Source organism: Sinocyclocheilus rhinocerous, unplaced genomic scaffold, assembly GCF_001515625.1.
Source record: "Sinocyclocheilus rhinocerous isolate Xijiao unplaced genomic scaffold, SAMN03320098_v1.1 scaffold232, whole genome shotgun sequence".
Taxonomy (NCBI): domain Eukaryota; kingdom Metazoa; phylum Chordata; class Actinopteri; order Cypriniformes; family Cyprinidae; genus Sinocyclocheilus; species Sinocyclocheilus rhinocerous.
This window is the reverse complement of record NW_015641295.1, coordinates 707,137-729,327: the sequence shown is the minus strand read 5'-3', so window position 1 is coordinate 729,327 and position 22,191 is coordinate 707,137. Positions and strand designations below refer to the sequence as shown.

The 22,191-nt window shown below is 35.2% G+C and overlaps 1 protein-coding gene across 1 annotated transcript; it reads right to left on the bottom strand.

Annotated features, from left to right (window-relative positions):
- Window positions 1-257: 257 nt before the first annotated feature.
- LOC107754755 (ewing's tumor-associated antigen 1 homolog) lies at window positions 258-10,960 on the bottom strand. The gene is made up of 6 exons (XM_016571327.1): window positions 10,602-10,960; window positions 10,201-10,329; window positions 9,759-9,817; window positions 9,576-9,682; window positions 6,967-8,363; window positions 258-953 (listed from the first exon to the last, which is right to left on the bottom strand). The coding sequence occupies exons 1-6, from the start codon at window positions 10,768-10,770 to the stop codon at window positions 829-831; spliced, it is 1,986 nt and encodes a 661-aa protein (XP_016426813.1). The 5' UTR covers window positions 10,771-10,960; the 3' UTR covers window positions 258-828.
- Window positions 10,961-22,191: the final 11,231 nt, after the last annotated feature.

Sequence of the window (22,191 nt, the reverse complement as noted above, 5' to 3'; positions counted from 1 at the left end):
TGATATTTTATTATTAGCCTAGAAAATGTCATTTTCAAAAGATTATATTCAAGAGCATTACACATTAAGAAGGTACTTTGTTATGAAAGATGTCTAAACCTCTGAACTGCTATTTCTGGATGTAATTATGTCATTACGTTGTTAGGCACAGACAGGGACCCAAAGTTTGCAGTCGGTAAACGTTCAAAATGTTTTAAAAGAGATTTTTGAAAGCAACAATACACAATGACACATGTTTGTTTCTTTTTGTTTGCTTCTTTTAATACGGTGATAATAGTTTTAAACAGAAAAATGGAACAAAGACAACAAATAAAAAAAAAAGAACGATCTCCAGGACCTTTAGCTTGATTTACGAAAATTCAAGTATTTTTGTCGCCCATTTTCAACAGGGAAACACTATAATCAGAAGATTAGACTCAATCATGTGACCAACTGAAAGTGACCTCACATTTGTTAGACATAATTCAAAGTCTGATGTGAGAAATGCCTCACCAAATGTTGAAGGAAAAAAAAAAGGCTTGCAGACATCTGCCATTAATTTTACTGACAATACTGGGCTGTAATAACGGAACCGTAATGTGCGAGAGATTGCTTTTTTGTAACTCTAGTCATTTAGTTTGGCAGTAAGACAGATATAACACTGCAGAACATTATTCAGAAAAGCATGAGAAATCTTCAAGTAACATCTCCTTCAAAGAGACAAATTAGTGTTAAACTCTTAATTAGTATATATAGCTATATGTTTCTCAGCCCTCATTGCATAATTTAGTCCTTTAGAGCCCTAAACATCCATGGCATTCAGTACAGTACAGGCTCCTCTGTGGTGTTCTATGTAGGTGCTCCGGTTTTTTGGCTAGCCTGCATCCGCAATCTCCTCCTCGCAATCGCTTCCTGTTTTTTCCTCTCAATCTCAGCAGCCGAACATTTGGCTATCGTATGGGATGAAATAAAAACTGCAAAACAACAAAAACAAAAGTTTTGTTATGGTTCTGTGCAATGTAACTGGGAGATGTGAATTTTTAAAAGTGTGAACTGTAATCCCTGAGTTTCAATGTTTAAAGGAACACGCCACTATTTTTGAAAATAGGCTCATTTTCCAACTCCCCTAGAGTTAAACAGTTGAGTTTTACCGTTTTCGAATCCATTCAGTCGATCTCCGGGTCTGGCGGTAGCACTTTTAGCTGTAGCTTAGCATAGATCATTGAATCTGATTAGACCGTTAGCATCTCGCTCAAAAATGACCAAAGAGTTTCTATATTTTTCCTATTTAAAACTTGACTCTTCTGTAGTTACATCGTGTACTAAGACCGACGGAAAATGAAAAGTTGCGATTTTCTAGGCCTATAATCTCTATAGTCTCTATAATCTCATTCTGGCGTAATAATCAAGGAACTTTGCTGCCGTACCATGGGTGCAGCAGGTGCAATGATATTACGCAGCGACTGAAAATAGTCCCCAGCTAGGTAACTTCCAACGGAAGGCACGCTCCCTGTGCAAGCAGGTGGTCACGTTGGTTATGTTGATGGAAGTTAGCCTATTTTCTATTTTTTTTTTTTACTCAACTGTTTAACTCTAGGGGTGTTGGAAAATGAGCATATTTTCAAAAATAGTGGAGTGTTCCTTTAATACAGCATAAAAGTGAATTACTAGTCACATTTTCGCTTGTAACAATTTTCGGTAACACTTTAGATTAGGGAACACATATTCATTATTAATTTAAGAGTTTTCCCTCAAACTCCTAGTTTGCTGCTTACTGGTAGTAAGTAAGGTAGTTGTTGTAGTAGTTATATTTAGGTATTTGGAAGGGTTAAGGGATCTAGAACACAGCCATGCATTAATATGTGCTTTATAAGTTTACTTTAAATATTAAACAGCCAATTTACTAGTAATATGCATCCTAATAAGCAATTAGTTAACAGCGAATAGTATTCTCTAATCTAAAATGTTCCCATATTTCTACTGCAAGTACATCAGAGGACAACCATAAGAGATAAAGGAATAGTTTATCCCAAACTTAAAATGACATTATTTACTCATCCTCATGACTGACTTTCTGCAATGGAACATTAAAAAAAAAAGAGAATTTTGAAGAATTTTCCCATTACTCCTTTCTATATGATGGCTAATGGCTGTCAAAGGACATCAACAAATATCATCAAAGCAGTTTATTATGCACAATATTTGGTCACACTTTAGTCTGGGGACCAATTTTCACTATTAACTAATCATTAACTATGACTTTTGCCTCAATAAACCCCTAATGTGCTGCTTATTAATAGTTAGTATTAAGTTTAGGTATAGCCTATGTGCACAAGCGTAGCGACGAACTTCCGCTGTCGACAGAAGTCGGGATATCAGTTTCCAGTTTTCATTCGCGTCACCCAAAATGTCAGTATTTTCTAGATGTCTCCGAGATCTACAAGTAAGAATCAGCGATGTCCATCGTATCGTTAATGCCCGGTTCTCTGCTCCAATACGCAAGCGAAACAAGGGATTCAAACGCAATATATCGAGTTATATGCACAAATAGTTTAATCTAATGTGTTATTTCGGCATCTAGCGGCTAAGCTAGTTAGCGACATGCTCATTTTAGAAGCTTGTCTTTCTCAATTTTAAACGCAGACTGTTCGTTTTTTTTTATAATTGTATTATCACTTGTATTAAACATCTCCCCCTCTCAGTTTTTAATAAAGATCAGGGTACAGGTGAAGTCATTGTCTGGTCATTGTGCTACAGGTCCATAATGAGGAATGCTGAGAAAACTCACAGTTCGAGTGTATGGTGAAGCTAGGATTGATAAACCTACAATTATAAGCGTGTTACTTTAATAACCCGGCGTTTTAATGTCCCGGGGATTTTGCCATGGTAATTCATGTTTAATATAATTTTAAAGTAGTACGTAATGAAAACAGTGGCTACAATTGGCAGGTGAGTTTACCTTGCTGGTCCCCATTCGGGTTACTGCATGCATTCTTGTTCATGTTATAATCATATTACTTATTATAACTCGGTGTTCCTGATGTTCCTAGAGATTCAGTTAAGGTCATTCATGTTTAATGTAACTCAAATCTAATGAAAACATTTACAGTAGGCAGGTAAGTAGTGGCAAATTAAGCGTTTTTAGCTGAAATGGCTTATTGTTGGATCTCAAAATTTTTGGGAAAAAAGTGGGCAATACTAGAGGTTTTATTTTACTCATCGTTAACGTGCAATTAAGTGTCCAAAAGCATCACATTTTGTTACAGTTAAGTATAATATTTTAAATTATTTCCATAATAAGTACTTTAAAAAAAGTTTGCTAAAGTGTTCTTAAATGGACCTGTAGCACAATGACTAATGACTTCACCTGTGCCCTGATCTTTATTAAAAACTGAGAGGGGGAGAAGTTTAATTCAATTGATAATACAATTATACAATTAATTACAATTACAATTAAAAAAACGAACTGTCTGCGTTTAAAATTGAGAAAGACAAGCTTCTAAAATGAGCATGTCGCTAACTAGCTTAGCCGCTAGATGCCGAAATAACACATTGGATTAAACTATTTGTGCATAAAACTCGATATATTGGGTTTGAATCCCTTGTTTCCGGGAACCGGGCATTAACGATACGATGGACATCACTGATTCTTACTTGTAGATCTCGGAGACATCTAGAAAATACTGACATTTTGGGCGACGCGAATAAAAACCGGAAACTGATATCCCGACTTCTGGCGACAGCGGAAGTTCGTCGCTACGCTGTGCACAGAGTCCATTGGGTAAGGTTAAGGGATCTGAAATATGGGCATGCAGAATAAGGCATTAATATGTGTTTTATAAGTACTAATAAACAGACAATACACTGGTAATATGCACGCTCACAAGCAACTAGTTAATAGTTAGAACTGGCCCCTAAACTAAAGTGTTAACCAATATTTTTTCATAAGTCACGAGAGAAACAAACTTAAAATGATTTATACTCAAAATATTTCCCTCTGTTGCATCCCTAAAGTCTCACTCAGGTTTCCAAACACTCGAACTTGATTGGTTTAACACCAACAGCATTGGTTCTCACGTTTCTCATAACCAATAGCCAAGTTTGAAAATGTGTAAGTGAAAATGAGATTTAAGAGTGACGGCAAGGGACATACTTTCAGGGAACTCAGGACCTGTGTTAACATTGTTTTGTTTTAGTCAGTTTTTGTCTTTTGACAAAAATACCATCTAAATGTAGTCAAATTTCATATTGTAACGTTCATTATATTTGATCAAGTTTACTGTGACTAAAATGGCGTCCTATTTATTCAACGAGAAAGTGCAACAATAAACCAAATATTCAAACATTTTATACATTAAACAAGCATCAACATTTAACAAAAACATGTCAGATGAGAATGAAAGGAGATCTCCTAAAAATAACGTTACGACAAGTACACTATTTTAATAATTGTAGCTAAGTAATAAGTAATTGTAACACTATTGCCTCCACCAACCTGAGTTTGATTACTATACTGTCTTATCCAATAAAGGCATAAAATGGCCTTGTAATTTTTGTAAACAGTATGTTTTATAGGGGTGGGAGAAAAAAAATCGATTCACCTAACTATCGCGATTCTTTTTAAAACGATTTAAAAATCGGTTGGTTTACCTCAGAATTGATTTATATTTAATTATTTTACTTTTCCTAAGAGGTGGTGGGGAGAAGTTAGCGCTTTTTAATTCCAACAGAGGGCAAAATGTATACAGTGCCATGAAAAGGGTTTTGCCCCCTTCCGTTTGTATTTTTCTGCATATTTGTCACACTTAAAAGATTCAGATCATCAAACAAATTTGAATATTACACAAAGATAATGCAAGTAAATGCAAAATGCAGTTTTTAAATGATGATTGGCTCAAGAAAAACAAAATTAAGGTTTTGGAGTGGCCAAGTCAAAGTCCGGGCTTAAATCCAATTGAGATGCTGTGGCATGACCTTAAACAGTCCATTCACCCTCGAAAACCCTCCAATGTGGCTGAATGAAAACAATTCTGCAAAGAAGAGTGGGCCAAAATTCCTCCACAGCGATGCGAAAGACTCGTTGCCAGTTATCGCAAATGCTTGATTACAGTTGTTGCCGCCAAGGGTGGCGCAACCAGTTATTAGATTTAGGGGGCAATTATTTTTTTCACATAGTGCCAGGCAGGTTTGGACAGCTTTTTTCCCTTAATAAATAAAATCATTATTTAAAAACTGCATTTTGTATTTACTCGGGTTATCTTTGTGTAATATGAAAATTTGTTCGATGATCTGAATCATTTAAGTGCGACAAACATGCAAAAAAAAAAAAAAAACAGGAAGGGAGCAAAAACATTTTCACAGCACTGTAGGTGTATGACATCAAAGTGCCGCGAGAGTGATTCGAAAGCATGCGACGCCGTCTGTTCTCTGTAGCTCTCGCGGTGCTTTGATAACGTCATACAACGATCGTTCTGCGTGCGCAGTGCTGCTGCATTAGATGACGTCATATACGCTTCAAGCCGGTGCGAGAAAGCAAAACCATGACGGAGGCAGAGGATCAAACCTCTTCCAGAATTCTTTCTGCACCTTCACGTTTTGAATCCTAAGTGCGGAAACACTTTGTATTTTACACACTGCCGGGAAAACATGACTAAAACGGTATGCAAAGTAACATAGCACTTTATTTTATTTCAGAAAGTATTTTTTCTACTCATTTTGTTGAACATTTGACTATTATATTCATGTGCAAGTTCAGGGTTTTGGTACTTGAAAGTTTCATGGTTCAAGGTACTTTAAATATACACTGTGTATGTGTATGCTCCTGAAATAAAAGTTCAGAAAGATGTGATGCATTGTTTTTGTTAATATGACTTATCATATACAGTCTCTTTTAAGGGTATAATCAAGTATTTTCAATTGTCTAGTCTTTAATAAGCAAACAAAAATCACAATAAATGAATAAATCAAAAGTAGGGCAGTACAATCACAATAATTGTGAAATATGCTAGTGTCTGTTAATATTAAAGTGCAAAAAGATGAAATATGAAGATAAATATGAAGTCTGTACTAAATTTTAAATTTGCATTAAATAAATCCAGAAACAAAAAATTCAAAATAGAAAACTATTTCTGGAAAAAAATAAGAGTTCATAGGGTCCTATTATTGTAAATTATTAATTTGTTAAAGTTTTATGAACTACATTGATTTGACATGTTTTTGATCATTTCATTTGAATTAAACTATTAAAAAATAATCCAGAAACAAACGAACAAACAAAAAAAAACACTGAATTTTGGAAGAATAAAACTGATTACTATAGGGCCCTAAAAATGTAATAAATTTGAATACACTGATGTTTAATTATTTAATTTCAATTAATTGATCATTTAAATTTAATGAAACCATTCAAACGAAAACTTTATGGGAAAAAATGGGCCCCAGTTTTAATTAAAATCATTTCAGTTATCATCATGATGCACAATTGTCTTGGTTCTCATTAATAAAAAAAATAAATAATAATAAAATTTTAAAAAAGCACTTTGTAAACTAACATTTTCATCAATTACTTTGTTGACAAGATTAGCAGTGCTTGAGTTTGTTCATCACACAAATGGCTTCTAAAGACTTGGAGTGCATGAGTCTACTGGACGACAGTTACGGTCATTTTATGGTGCTTTTTATGTCTTTTTGGAAAAAAGAAAGAAGAAGATAAAAAAAGAGACTGCTGCTGGTGTGCTTCCACTGCATTGAAAAGAGCATTGTGAATATTCCTGAAAACATTCCCTCGTGTTCCACAGAGGAAAGAAAGTCATAGGGGTTTGGATCAACATGAGGGTGAGTAAATGATGACACAATTTTCATTTATGTTTGAACTATTCCTTTAACAAGTTAAGCAAACTTGCCTATTACAGTCATCTCCTGTAGGAGTATTCAGTGATGCAATTTCAGAGCTTATGTGCTGCAGGTGCCACAACGTACAAAGCTTACCTTTGTTGGTGAGCGTCATGGAGTCCGACAGATGTCTTTTGAAGGTGTAATGGTGGGCGTTAGAAGCATTTCCTACTGTTGCGCTGTGTGGACTAACAGTCTGTGAGGTGTCCGTAGCTCTGACAGAACCAGGCCGGGGTCCTAAGCCGCTTTTCCCTTGTTCATGTCCATAATACTGTGCACTATGGCTTCCCAATCCAGAGCTGGAACTTTTAGTTGCCGGCAACACACTGTAGCCCTGTTTAAGTCCAGAACTGCTATTTGTACACGGTACTGAATTTGAGCGGGCAAAGATGCGTGTGGACTTTGTGGGTTCTCGTGGTTGGCTCTTATTGTTGATGCCCATAGTCTGAGCACAAATGGCGGCAGAAGAAGAAGGTGTTTTAGATGCAAAGCTTCTTGATTTGTCATGTGCAAGTTTTTTGTATGCCTCGTTCTGTCTTTGCTGTTCCTGACTGGCCGATAACTTCTCCACGTCATCGCAAGCCTGACAAAGGAGATCATTGTCTGCTTCGTCATTCCACAGACCATCGGAATCAAACAGAGACTTCATGTCCTCCTCTGAAACCCCATCAAACTTAGCAGAAGAAGCCTGACTTGAAACTCCACAATCTTTGGTCATTCCTTCAAGCTGGACTTGTCTTGTACTCTGGGATGAATGTGTTTGCTGCTTGACTTGGTCCACAGGTGAAGTCTTTAGCAGCTTGTCAGTAGCATGATTCTGGGCAGAAGCAGGCGGCTTTGACCTAAAAGTGCTTTGATTAGATGTTTTAACTTCAGGAAGTGTCTTGGTAAAGGTGCTGGTTTTGCTGGTGCTCTTTTGAGTCTCTAAGCAGAAGTTTACAGATGGATGAACCTTGGCCACAAAATTACATCTGCTAGAGCAAGACTCAGGCTGAGCAGTGCTCGGTTTCTGAGCTACATTCAAAGGTACTGGGTTCTGTGTCATTTCCAACACAAACGAGTCATTCAGAAGGTCATCGTTTTCCCAGTCATCATCAAAGTCCACCTTTGTGGTTTTAGGTGCATCTACAGGAGCGCTCTTGATTGCTGCAGAACTTGACTTTTGTTCTGCCGGTGCTACAGGTTCAGTTTTGCTTTCTGGTGTGCAGTTTACTGACGGTGGGCTCAGCCTCCCACTTATGTGCTGAGTGGGACCGTCAAACAATGCCTGAAGCTCCGCCTCTTCCTGACAGACTTGAGATGAGCAGCTGGTCAGTTGTTCTGATGAGACTTTGACAGATGTTGATCTTTCCGTTGTGGCTTTACCATCACTTTGTAGCTTAGTGACTTGATTTATTTTTTCTGTGCTCTCCTGTTTTTTCTCTTTGTCCTGACGAGTCATATTGATGTCAAACTGCTTGGCAAGTTTCATGAGGTCCTCAACATTGCTCTGCCTAATGGAAAGAGATTGGGACATAAATATGAAAATCACAAATATATGACAGGGATTTCTGCGTGTATGCCAAATAATGTCACTTGCATGGCTCTATTAATTTAAAAATACAAAAAGACACAATAAAAATGCAATTCGTACATATACGCTGATCTGAGCACACCTCTTCCAAGATGAGCTTTTGATTTTTAATTCGTTTTTAATTATTTTTTTAATGCCAAAAAAGCTTAAGAAGTCATAAATTGGCATGAAGCCAAAACTTTATTGGTATAAATGTTTTTCTATATGACAGGGATTTCTGCGTGTATGCCAAATAATGTCACTTGCATGGCTCTATTAATTTAAAAATACAAAAATACACAATAAAAATGCAATTCGTACATATACGCTGATCTGAGCACACCTCTTCCAAGATGAGCTTTTGATTTTTTATTATTTTTTTGAATGCCAAAAAAGCTTAAGTAGTCATAAATTGGCATAAAGTCAAACCTTTATTGGTATAAATATTTTTAAAAACTAATGAAACCAACATGAATACAAAAAGTACATTTCTAAAAACTTGCCACATGCATTTACAGTAGATTTTTAAAAGATTTCTGTAATCATGAATGTTATTTGACATTGACTCATTCTTTTATACAATGAGAAAAGAAAAGGGGAAAAAAGATGTAAATTAAGATTATTCGAACATTTTACAAGAAAATACTATTTTAGTCATCCTACTTCAAAATTTCACGTTAAATTCAATGTTACTTGCCCTTTCTTTATAATTATTTGAGAAATTTCCTAGCAGTTTCAGTCTGAAAATTGTTTCAAAGTAAATCCTACAGCAATTGTTTCAGTTCACTAGACATGGATGGTATGACCAGAATAATACACCACAACAGGGGCATTGCTAAGACCAGGAGCTCTATCTTTAAATAGTCTCTCAGTAGCCTCAAAATCCTGAAAGCTACAATACATTTCTCACGGTGTCACGGTGGTGAACTCAGATCCAGTGGTGTTATGGGGAAATAGATGCTGCAGAGATGGTTGGTGTGCTACAACTGTACAGTAGAGATCAAGTTCAAATTATAATATTAAATATGCATACAGTTGCATGCCAGGTAATACAGTCATATTACGTATGACAGATCCAAAAAATAAAATAAAATAAAAAATGTTTACAGCATCTTTCAAGTATTCATCACGTCTTTGATAATAGGACACATACCGTGCTGAGATCCTCCGGACTCTGGGCTGTCTGATCTCTGGAGTGCAGGGTATGGCACCATCTCCAATCCACTGGAGCACTGAGTCCCCTTCATTTGCCTTCTTAACCTTAAACATAGTTTACATTTACCATGATGACACCCATAATTTCCATTTTATTGTCTATATTTGACTTAATACTTACTTTTGGTGCAATTCTACTGACAATCTCCGATATTTCAATGACTCTCCCATCTCCTTGTCCTGTGAACAGTTACAAATGTATGCAAAAGTTACATTTTTCTGTAAAATATGCTGATACATAATACAGCAATCAGTTCACAAATATATCTACTGTTTATACCATTATCATAGATTGCATGAGACAAGGAAATGTGAAATAATACAACAAATACAGAGATGAATGTCTTGAGTCGGACACACGCACTTTTACCTTTTTAATTCCTTTTACTGCGTAGAGCATAGCTTATGTTTTATGTAACGTGAAACTTATCGTTCATTATTAGTTATGAACAATCTTGTTTTTTGGTTTGCATTCATGAAAGAAATGAAAACGAACCCTAATCTGTACAATTGTTTAAGAGGATATAAATACAGACTACTTGAAGTTTTATGATCACACTTGCCATTCAAGTTCTGAGATGGTGAGTTGGTATCCCAGATGATGTCTTGTGGGGATTCAGTCTCATTAGGCGAATCTCCACTGTAACAACCATTGAATCTGACTCTTGGTCGGCGTTTTGGGGTAGAAAAATCTGAGAATTAAAATAATTACAACACTACGGTTAGTATGGAGTTAATAACATTTCACGTCGACACTAACAAGTACTTTGCACATGTTCCACTGCAGAACCATGCTATTCTTTGAAGTACCCTGGAGTGTCATTCAAATAACATGAATATGATAATCATTCAGTCCAATGACACCGCGACAGTACTTTAATACAGTTTTCTAAGAAGAAACATCCATCTGCTTTGCGATCGATTGACACGTGTTCTGGTAAGTTATGTCTTACAAAAGTATTACCTTTGCGACCGTTGTATGAAGTGTGACAAGACGGAGACTGGGACTGTTTGAGTCCGATCATTCGTCTCTTTGTTTTCATTTTGCTCTGGGAAACTTTGGAAGTTCTGCTCCGACTTTCTCTCGCATCTGATGATATATGGCGAACACCGATGTTTCTCTTGTCGGTCATGACTTATTTTAACTGATATAAACAATACCGCTCCAGTATTCATAACTTGGTTGAACTAGTGGAAAGATCTTTGCGATATTTGGTTTAAATCCAGAAAATGTTTGGGTACTCAGGGAAGAGTGCTCTCCTACATCGCCGCCATGTTTTTTTGTACGTTTACATGAAGGCGCGTTCCTGATTGGTCCTTGGCATCTCGCGACATCTCGTGAGACTTTGTCTTCTCATTGCAGCTTTTTAACCACAACAGTTTGACCTACTGGAGCGGTGCTCAATACTAAATACATAATACAACAATCCTTAAGTGCATGAGAAAAGAGAAAAGTCATTAAAATAATACAACCGGAACTAAAATAAATATACAATTAAAATCCATCCTGTAACTGAAACATGAACGTGAAGATTACCTTACAACAAATACACTCCTTTGGGCTTTGATTGAGTAAAGCAGTGCATTACGGATGCGTATTGTAGGATTCCAGACATGCCAGAAAGTAAAATGCCTAACTACATATTTATTAATAATAATAATAATAATAATAAACAGTTGTTGTTTATGTGTATCCATGCTTTTAGAATGTAAAATATTATATTTATTTATACTATAATTTTAATATTTTTTTTAAGTTAACATAATTTAATAATTGGCCATTGATATAGCTTGTTGCATGTCATAGTTCTCTAATCTAGTTGTTGACCTGTAGCAGCTAAAGAATCAGAAGTCTTGTACTGTCACAGAAAATTCAGAAACACAGAAAAGTAAGGCTCCACTCCTGGAATTCTGCTGTGCAAAAAAGAGATGTGGCCATGCCTTAAAGGGATAGTTCACCCAAAAATTAAAATGTGATGTTTATCTGCTTACCCCCAGTGCATCCAAGATGTAGGTGACTTTGTTTCTTCAGTAGAACACAAATTATGATTTTTAACTCCAACCGTTGCAGTCTATCAGTCGTATAATGCATGGCAATGGTAACAAAATCTATGAGAGTAAAAAAAACATGCACAGACAAATCCAAATTAAACCCTGCGGCTCGTGACGACACATTGATGTCCTAAGACACGAAACGATCGGTTTGTGCCAGAAACCAAACAGTATTTATATCATTTTTTACCTCTAATTCACCACTATGTCCAACTGTCTTTGAGCGCGCGCACGGCATCTGCTGTGTGAGGTGTGTACGCGACCCATATATCTTGCATTTTGTCAATAAATATTTCGTTTTGATCGCATTACAAAACCTCAGTGTTCTCAGATCTTTCATTGTGGAAACATACTTATGAAAACACATCTCTGTTGGTCTTCTGCCCATTGATTTCCATCCATTCGCTTGTCCTCAGTAGAGCATTACTAATGCCTGCTGGACACAATTCAGCTGTTTATCCCACAGCAGCAACAAAAAATGCTACAGTTCTCAGACATTTATCATAATACACTCTCGCTGGCTACCACACTACCTGTAACGATTTATTATAGAAGTTGGATTAATGTCAAGGACGTTGCGCTGCTTGTGTATTAAATATTAAATAAATATTGCTGTCTGAAGTTGGAAAACTGCTCTTTATACTGTAATAGGCATAGCGACAAAAGTAAAGAAAAAAGTTTAAGAATAAAGAATAAAGCTTACAGTATCATATTTGATATGCTAATTTTTAAGTCCTCTAAATTATTAACATGATCAAAACTATGCTTAAAAACTTGTTGAATACAATCAACTATACTGGACTTCTGTCAACTTATTGATAGTTTATACTTTTTAGCAAGTAAAATGCCTTTTAGTCTAATTGTAAAAATGTCCCCCTTCAGTTTGTGGTTCATGTTTTTTTTTTTTTTTTTGCTGTGAAATTTTTAATGATTACTATGAAGTAAATGCAAGAATAACCTTTCTTTTATATGATTAGTAATATTTCAAGATTTACTGGACTAAAGCAACTTAGGTTTACAGTACTTAATTATCCATGCATTTTTTTTTGTTAATAAAAATACTTTAATTTTGTACTTTTATAAAAATACTGCAATTATGAATGCACTGGAAACGTTCATAGACGAATCCATACAACATAAAAGATAATAAGCTACAATATAAAATTAAGATAAAAAAATACATTAATAAATGTCTCTCACTCAAACTGAATTGGTTAAAGAGTAAGACCTGACTCGGACTTGGACACAACGCTAATAATGTTAAAATGTGAATATCAACTTCAGTAGCACACTATAGGTGCTATATTGCTTGTATTGTGATTCAAGTTTGAATTGTACATGGATTTTAAATATGTATGTTTGTATTTATAAGTCTTTGCCAAACGAAAGCACTAGATGGTGCCTGTATTCTTTATAAGTGGTGTGTGTATGTGTGTGTGATGTTGTGGAGGCTGATATAGAAACGCTGTACGCTGCAGCCGGGCTCCCCTGCTGGAGCGGTGTGTGTGAGGGCCAGACGCTGCTGTCAGCACTCACAGCTGACACACACACGCCTCAAACTCTACCTGCTGAGAGGAACTACTAGTCCAAATAAAAACCTTGTTCCTCTGGAATAAATGGACAAGAAAAGGCCTCTATGAAAGCAAGCAAACTTGTAGTAGTAGAGTGTTATGGGCAAGTTCTGCTGTTGCACTTGCTCTGTTGGTAATGCACTGTAACAAAATGATTTGTCAGATTATTCAGCGTGGATGTTCCGGCATGAATCTGTGCCTCTGTAATGTAAGTGATATTAAATGCCTATAACCTGTCTATGTGTGATAATATAAAGGAAACACTAGTGATTCAATATAGATTGCATTTCACCTCCAATCAAAAAAAAGAAAGAAAAAATAGAATGTATTTTGGCCATATAAAATAAAGCTTATTTTATGACCATTAAGCAGTTGGACATCAAAATTTAAGTAAAATCTTACTTTTATGCATCTGGGCACTTTCTTTCTTTCTTATTTAAAAATGCATGGGGAAATTGTGCTTATGGTTTAATACAAAAATGGCAACTTAACAGTAAGGTTTCATAATTAACAGTAATTACTGTAACTATTGGTTCACATACACTTAAAATTAACTATAGCTGTATCTTTTAAGATGAGTTACTCTACTGTGAACTAACATGAATAAACAATGAACTATTGTATTTTCACTAGCTAACATTAACACAGGTTAATAAATGCTATTTCTCATAACTCGCGCATTAACGCTAACGAATGAGACCTTACTGCAAACCGTTATTTTAAAAATAATGTCACAATGCAAAAAAAAAATAAAAATAAACATTATAATGGTTCTAAAATTGGTATCATTTACTTAATGTAAAATATATTTTCTTTTTTGGAGGGATGAAATGTAACTCGAATATGTTCCTGACAGATTTTAAACGATTCACCCGTTTGTATTCATACAGAAAGTGATATAAAACCTGTTAAAATCATCAATTGTAGTGTGGCTCTAGACATCAAATTAATGTTAATTAAGGGATGATGAGGTATATTACTCTATAATGACATGCAAGCATCATTAATTAAGAGATTAGAATGGGATCACCATATGAAGATATATATAGAAAAGGTTATTGTTCTGTCAAGTGTGCTTTGTGGGTCATATAAAGCATCTTCAAGTCATGAGGTGCTCAACAGCGTGTTTAAAAGTCACCATAACACCCCTGTCACACGAAATGTTAGCATTTCACAGAGCTGGATAGTAAGACGGGGAAGTAATGTCACTTTCAATCTGAATATGAGTTTTTTTTTCCTTCACAGTGTTTTCCATCGCCTTTCCGCCACAAACGGCAAAATGCCAAAGGCCGCTGAGCGAGAACATTTGGCTTCTCGAGCCTCAGCCGCCCAACCCCTCTGCTCTCCTCGCCTTTTTTATTTATCTGTTCCGCCTTGGTTGTTTAGACCCAATTAAGAGGCTAATTGTGGAGATCAGGGAGGATTGCATTGTTGTAAAAGTACAGAGCGCATGGCTAATTGCCGCAGCAGCTGCCAGTGTTTATGAAAAGCCGGGCGGTTCTGCGGTTCTCTCAGAGGAGAGCGAGCTCTCATCCTCCTTCTGATGTGGTGGAGAGAGCCAGGTGAGCGGCGAGCAGTCGCCAGGGTGTGTATTGCGGGGCGGAACAGAATGGAAGCTGCAGAAATAATTACCACCACCGAGGGCTTCTCTTTCTCTTATCTTGGGCTCTCGCTCCCCTAGGCAGGCAGAACCTTGAGGATGACACCAAGCATGTGGTGGGACTCGGTGATATGGAAGGAGTCCAGGATACAGATCCGCTGTCAGCTTTTATCTAAATGATCTCACACTTGTCTGTGCCAGGTGTTTTGGGTGGGAGTATGTGAAATAAGGCACGCATCTTTGAGTCACCACCGAGGCTGTTGTCAAGCGATGCTACTGGCTCCCACAGCAGATGGGTTTTGCAAAGTAAACTTTAGGAACGTCGTTGTGCATGGCTGCAGCTGGTTTTGGATGGTGCTTGGATACCATCATGCATGCCTCTTCTCAAAGCAGAACATGATATAATGACCTGACACCTCTTTTGACATTGTCATTCTTTTGGCATTACAAAATTTCCTTTACGTTGTGGCACTGGCGAAATGTTTTTACAACATTTTTTTTGACATTGCAACTTTCTATTGACCTTACCGCAATTTTTGCCATTACAACATATTTCTAGAATTATGACTCACATCTGACATTGCATTATGTTTATGACATTGCGAGATTCTTTTGAAGTTGCAATATATCTTTTTGGAATATTAGTTTACTATTGCAACATGCTTTTGGCATTCCGACATTATTTGAGATTGTGAGATTCTTTTGGCATTACAACATTTTGTCATACAATCCATTTTCAGCTTTCTTTTGGCAATATTTTTTTGTTATGAGATACTTTTGATGTTATGACTAATTTGGCCTCACTTTTTTGCACTATGATAGTATATTGACATTATGTCATTATTTTGGCATTATGACATTCGTCTAATATGAAGAAAATTCATTAGCATTACAACTTTTTTGATATTTGAACATTCTTTTGGAATTGCAACATTCTTTTAATACTGCAACATTCTTTCACTTGGTAACAATAATTTGGCGTTATTACATTTTGCCATCATGACAGTTTATTTATTTTTATTTTTTTTGGCACTAGCATTCTTTTGTGATTGTAATATTATTTTGACTTATTACAGTATTCTTATGGCATGGTAACATTAATTTGGCATTACAACATTCTTCCGACATGAAACAAATTACATTACAACATTTTTGATATATAAACTTTATTTAAAATTTTTTTTATTATTATAACATTCTTTTAACACTGCAACATTCAGCATGGCATCATTCATTTGTCATTTTCGTATCATGACAGTATTTTGACATCATATCAGGCATTGCGAGATTCTTTTGAGATTGTGAGATTCTTTTGAGATTGTGAGATTCTTTTGGCGTTTCAATATTTTGTCAAATGTTATTTTACTTCTATCTTCAACATTGTTATGGCATGGCAACATTAATTTGGCATTACTACATTATTCTGACATGAACAAAATTACATTAAACTATGTTTGGATACATTTTTGGATATTTAAACATTATTTGAAAAAAATAAAAAAATAAATAATAATATATATATATATATATTACATTACAGCATTACAGTATTTTACCATTAACGTTTTAACATTTTTTGCCATTGCAACATTCTTGGCACTATGACAATATTTTGACATATTCTTTCTTGACATTACATCATTCTTTTTACATGGCATCAGAAAAAAAAAATCATCAAGAAATGGGTGGTGCAATCAGATAAGTCAAGTCAAGTCACCTTTATTTATATAGCGCTTTATACCACACACATCGTGTCAAAGCAGCTTTACAGTCTACAGGAAATTGTGTGTCAATAATACAAACAACATTCAATTCTGCTGCTCTAAAAAGAGGACAATAGTAAACAGTCCATTTTTCAGTTAAAGTCAGTTCATTGTTGATTCAGTGATGTCATCCTCCAGCTCAGTTCAGTTCTCTTCCAATAGCGTCAAAGAGAATTGTGGGTAATTAGGCAGTCATGGTGGTCTTCTACGTGCTTAATTAGTGAGCAGGAAGATCAAGCTCTCTACTTGAGAATCTCTGCTGTGGATCTCAGTCATGCTTCCTGTATTTCTTCTCCTCCGAGGGAGGCCCAACCTGCCCGGCTGCCCCATCGCTCCCGCTCTCTCATTAATCTGTCCACAGGAACGTCCGGCTGCGCGGCAGCTTGACTGCTCATTTATTCTGTTTAGAATAGCGACGCCGGTGATAAATGTCCCGCAGAGTGCACATGTGCTAAAATATTCATAAATTGGAACTCTTAATTTGCGAAGGTGGAAAACCAATAAATTTCAAGAGTGGTGACAAGTCATGTTATATTTATATGAATATGCAGGCCATGGGTGAGACATTGAGATTAATGCGCCGTGTGCTTGCTATTAACCAATAGTAATTTCCTCTTTGCGAAATTAGCATGGCGACTGATGTGCGAGGAGACAATCATTTGTTTGATGCTTTGATATGGTTTCCTACAGAAACAGACCCAAATTTGAGAGTTGTTGTCGTTAATCGACAGGGAGGAATGTGGACCACCAAAAATCATAATGCCAAATCTGAAATCAAGCTCCTCTGATTAAAGACAATGTGCACAGCTGTTTTATATCCCTTCCATATCCTTTTGTTCTTTGAATGCAAAAAGATCCTTATGCACACCCTTTAGCGTTATGAAAAGTTATTATTTTTGAATAAATCCTGCCATTTCTCTCTGCTCAGAAACCAGATGGCACTGAAGACAGCTCACTTTTGAAGTTACATTTACTATTCCACACCCGAAAGTCTACAGTACATTGTTCTGTTTTGCCAACAGAACTTCTGTCACTATGTGTGGATTCCTTGCAGGTGAGCACAGGGTGGCAGCTGCTCCCTGCAGTGTTTTCCTGCTCGGGTCAGTCTCTCCTGGGGAAGCAATGACAGAAACTAGGCCAGATGGTGCAGGAGAGAGAGACAGAGCAGGCCGCTCTCAACCTGGCCAACTGCACCGCATTCAAGGTGAGTGAAAACAGTTCCTACAGGAAAGAAAAATCACAAGTGAGATCTCTTAAATATCTCAGTCAACTCCTAGACAGCACTGAGGTTAAACGGAGAGATTTTCTCAAGAGTCTTCTTTAGAGTTTTAGTTTGTGACATTATATATATAGTCTGCAGAGATTTCAGTATAAACTAAGACCTTATTCAGTTCTTCTAAGACTGTGCTATAAATGGTATCCTGCAATTGTTACCTTGAAGAATTATTGGTAACACTTTTATTATGCATTATGAATTATAACGAATACCTAATGCATTGCTTGTAATATGGTATATCGTCTCAAAAATAATCATAACAACAACAATAATACATTATAATACTTACATATTTGTGGTTATAACTTTTAAGAGTATGATTATTTATAGCACACTATGAACACTATATTAAATCTACTTCATTTATAATGGACTATATCATATATTGACATTGTTTATTTAAGATCTGCATATCTTACTACATCCTGTAAGAGGTTATTGAGTGTTTCCTGTGAGGCTAATGTATATATATATATATATATATATATATTAGGTTACATTTTATATTGATGGTCCCCTTAGTCTATTGACTATAAGCAACTACATGTCAACTAACTCTCATTAGAGTATTAGTACTAGTTGACATGTAGTTGCAGAGTTACTTATCAACAGCTGTCTAAATAATAAAAAAAAATAAAAAATCAAACTGAAAAAAAATTGTTGAAAAATAGTTCAAAGCAAATGTGTCATATTACACATTCATCTTCTCTGATATCTAATCTTATGGTTGCTTGAGAAAATTATTATTATTATTATTATTATTATTACTATTACTATTATTATTACTTATAAGTGGGCTTTGTCTGCTTTAAGTAAAGTAACATAAGTAACATGGCAAGATATGAGACTTATAATACATTATAACTATGAGAACTATAATCCATTGTAACTAGAGTGGATGCAACGTGTTCATTGTGTGTTATAAATCATCATATCTTAAAAAGCTATGACCACAAATAAGTAAATATTATAATACATTAAAACTGTTCTTATGAATATTCATAAGATGATACAACATATTATAAGGTTTTTTATAATGCATTATGTATTCATTATAATGCCTTAAGAATGCCCTTATATGGGCTTCATAGAAAGTGTTACCTTATTTCTACCAGATTTAACCCATACAATTAGTTTTGTTGGTATAAATTAATACATATAGGTTGTTTTAGTGTTGTTAAATAGTATTTTTGACTTAAACTGACCTAGTTCATTTAGATGTTTAGTGTGTTTACTCTTGGCTAACTATTACTTATTCTGCTCAAATAATTCTTCCAAGACAGCAAAGTTGTACTGTATGTCAATAATTGCTTTATTTATTTCTACTTTTATATCCTATGGTATTATTCCCCCTAAACTGATACTCGAATGAAGTGCAGACTTTTAGCAATAGTCCACGAGATAATACTTTTTGTGCGTGTGACGCTGCTGACGCAGAACCTGGATGCGCTGCGCCTTGTTTACAAGCAGCTGAATGCACATGCATGTGTTGTGGTACTCTCGTAAACACACAATGAAGACTGACACGGAAGACAAGAAATTATTGAATAAAGTTATTGTTGTCGTAGCATCATAAAATTACGGTTGAACCACTGATATCACATGAACTATTTTATCGATGTCCTTACTACGTTTCTGGGCCTTAAACGTGGTAGTTGCATTGCTGTCTATAGAGGGTCAGAGAGCTCTCGGATTTCATCAAAAATATCTTAATTTGTGTTCTGAAGATGAACGAAGGTCTTATGGGTTTGGATCGACATGAGGGTGAGTAATTACTGACAGAATTTTCATTTTTGGGTGAACTTTCCCTTTAATGTTGATGATATCTTAATGCCTTATAGTCATATATAGCTTTATAAAGACTGAGATCCTGTTTTTCCTTTTTCAAGGGAGTGATTTTCTTTCATTGTCTTTATTTTGTAAGACTAATTCCATTAGTTCAAGCAAACAGCACAGCACAACTTATCTCGAATTTCTCTCTCCTCTTGTCATCTGTAACTTTCTTCTCTGTTCAGGCTTTGATCTAAAATTGGCCTCTGTAGAAGACTTGTGTACAGTCATTTTCATATGGGCTTTGAACATATTGAAAGGGCTCATAGCTGCCGTCGCTTTTATCCTCTGATTCCTTTTCCCTGGGAAACGACGAGCATATGGCAAACACCCTCACTGGATTCTCAGACAACGGGAGGGACCGTATTCCGATTCCTGCATCCTGTCATCGGCGAATCCCAGGGTGCTACCCGAACCCTCCCTCCCGCGCACATGCAGCACAAACACACCGTCTCCTCCAGACTTTGAAATGCGCTCTGCATTTGTCTGACATCCTTAAACTGGAACACAATGCTCTAATCTGCTCTCATTTTACCTTGTTTTTACCTGGACTCACTTGCTTTTGATATTTTGAAAAGCTACAACTGTTCAAATATATAAACTCTAACATTATTATGAGTTACTTAAGTGTAAATTGAAGGCATTTATTGAAATTTAAGCCATTATTCACTGAAAATCTTCTACAAATCTCATTCGCATCCATATTCAAATTGAGGTGTTGCGTCATGTTTGCTGTCATTTTTTTTCTTTTCTTTTTTTCTAGTATGTACCTTTTTGGAGCTTGATGAATGTGGTTGGAAAAATAAATCATTTCATTATTTAGTGAACTATTCCTTTTAACACGTCTTTAAGTGAGCTGCACAACCGAATAGGAAAAAAAAAAAAAGTATGATCTCTTTTGATTCATTCTACGTTTATCCTTGAAGATTTGTTTGTTAATGCAGGGGAATTAAGGCACAGTAATAATGATCAACATGTCCTTCAATTGATAAATGAGCAAACTTGATTTGAGAGCCACTTGACACCATTGTCACCTGCGAAGGAGAGAGCACACGTATAAAAGCCATTCCGGTCTCGTAAAATAACAGATTTGACAAACTCAGCATTCGTTGGGAGGCCGTCAGTGTAATTTATTATCCTAATTGGAGGATCTCCTTTTTTTCTTTTGTAATTAATGTCAAGAATGTCTCTTTAATATGGGGCAATCACAGTAATTGGCATTGCTTAAAGAGGGAAAAAGATCAAAGCTTAATTTGCTCAAGTGAGAACACTGAATTGCTGGACTCCTTACATTTAATTGGCCAACTTTTGTGTGTGTTTATTATTAGCCGTGTTTGCTAAGGCAAGCATCACTATAACTATTGCTCAGGGACACAAATGGTCATTTGTTGAAGAGTACACAGCAATCAGTTTGAAGAATCACTGCTTGAAAGGAGAGTACAGGAGAGGTGTGCTGTTACTCTTCTAAATGATCGGAATTATATGGGTTTTGCCAAACCGTTGTTAAAATGGGCACAAAAATCCCGGAGACCTACAATAACAAAGGGACCTGAGCCATATAGAATCCAGAATATCATAGAGACTAACCACCCAACACCCATATATATGAATGTGTTTTCATATTGTTCAGAAAAAGAAAAAAAAAAAAACGTTGAAAATCAATTCTAGGAGGCAAATTTCACACCTCAATAAGTAAGTAAATAAATAAGTATATTATGCAAATGAATGTGTTTTTATATTGTTAGAAAAAAAAGACTCTAAAAAGATGCAAATAAGTATATTATATTGCAATTTATTGTTGTACTCATTATTATTATTATTATTATTATTTATTAATTTTATAGATATTATTGAGGTGGGAAATTTGCCCCCTAAAATTAGTTTTTTAGAACAATATAAAAACACATTCATTTACATAAAATACTTCACCTGAATCAGTTTAAATAAATTTTTACTTAAAATAGCTGTGGAAGTTAGCCAACCAAGCATCCAACAATAAGTAAATAATAATAATAATAATAATAATAATGTATGTTCAGGCCCAGGCTGAATATTTTGAAATAAAATAAAATAAAATAAAATAAAATAAAATAAAATAAAATAAAATAAAATAAAATAAAATAAAATAAAATAAAATAAAATAAAATAAAATAAAATAAAATAAAATAAAATAAAATAAAATAAAATAAAATAAAATAAAATAAAATAAAATAAAATAAAATAAAATAAAATAAAATAAAATAAAATAAAATAAAATAAAATAAAATAAAATAAAATAAAATAAAATAAAATAAAATAAAATAAAATAAAATAAAGACTCTGAAAATCAATTATACTGTAGGTGGCAAATCTAGGGGCCAAATTTAAACCGTTTTTTTTTTTTTGTGCCTTTTTTTCTAAATGGCATGTTATACATATTGAATATTTCTGTGATTTTTGTCGACTTTCTTTTTTTAATTTCT

Bases quoted from the DNA above. Each gene is read 5' to 3' on its own strand.
- LOC107754755 (XM_016571327.1), bottom strand. From the start codon at position 10,770: ATGACCGACAAGAGAAACATCGGTGTTCGCCATATATCATCAGATGCG. The intron at 9,818-10,200 runs GCAAGTGTGATC...AACTGTTCACAG, and splicing joins ACCATCTCAGAACTTGAATG to GACAAGGAGATGGGAGAGTC. The intron at 954-6,966 runs GTAAGCTTTGTA...GTTGTTTTGCAG, and splicing joins CATGACGCTCACCAACAAAG to TTTTTATTTCATCCCATACG.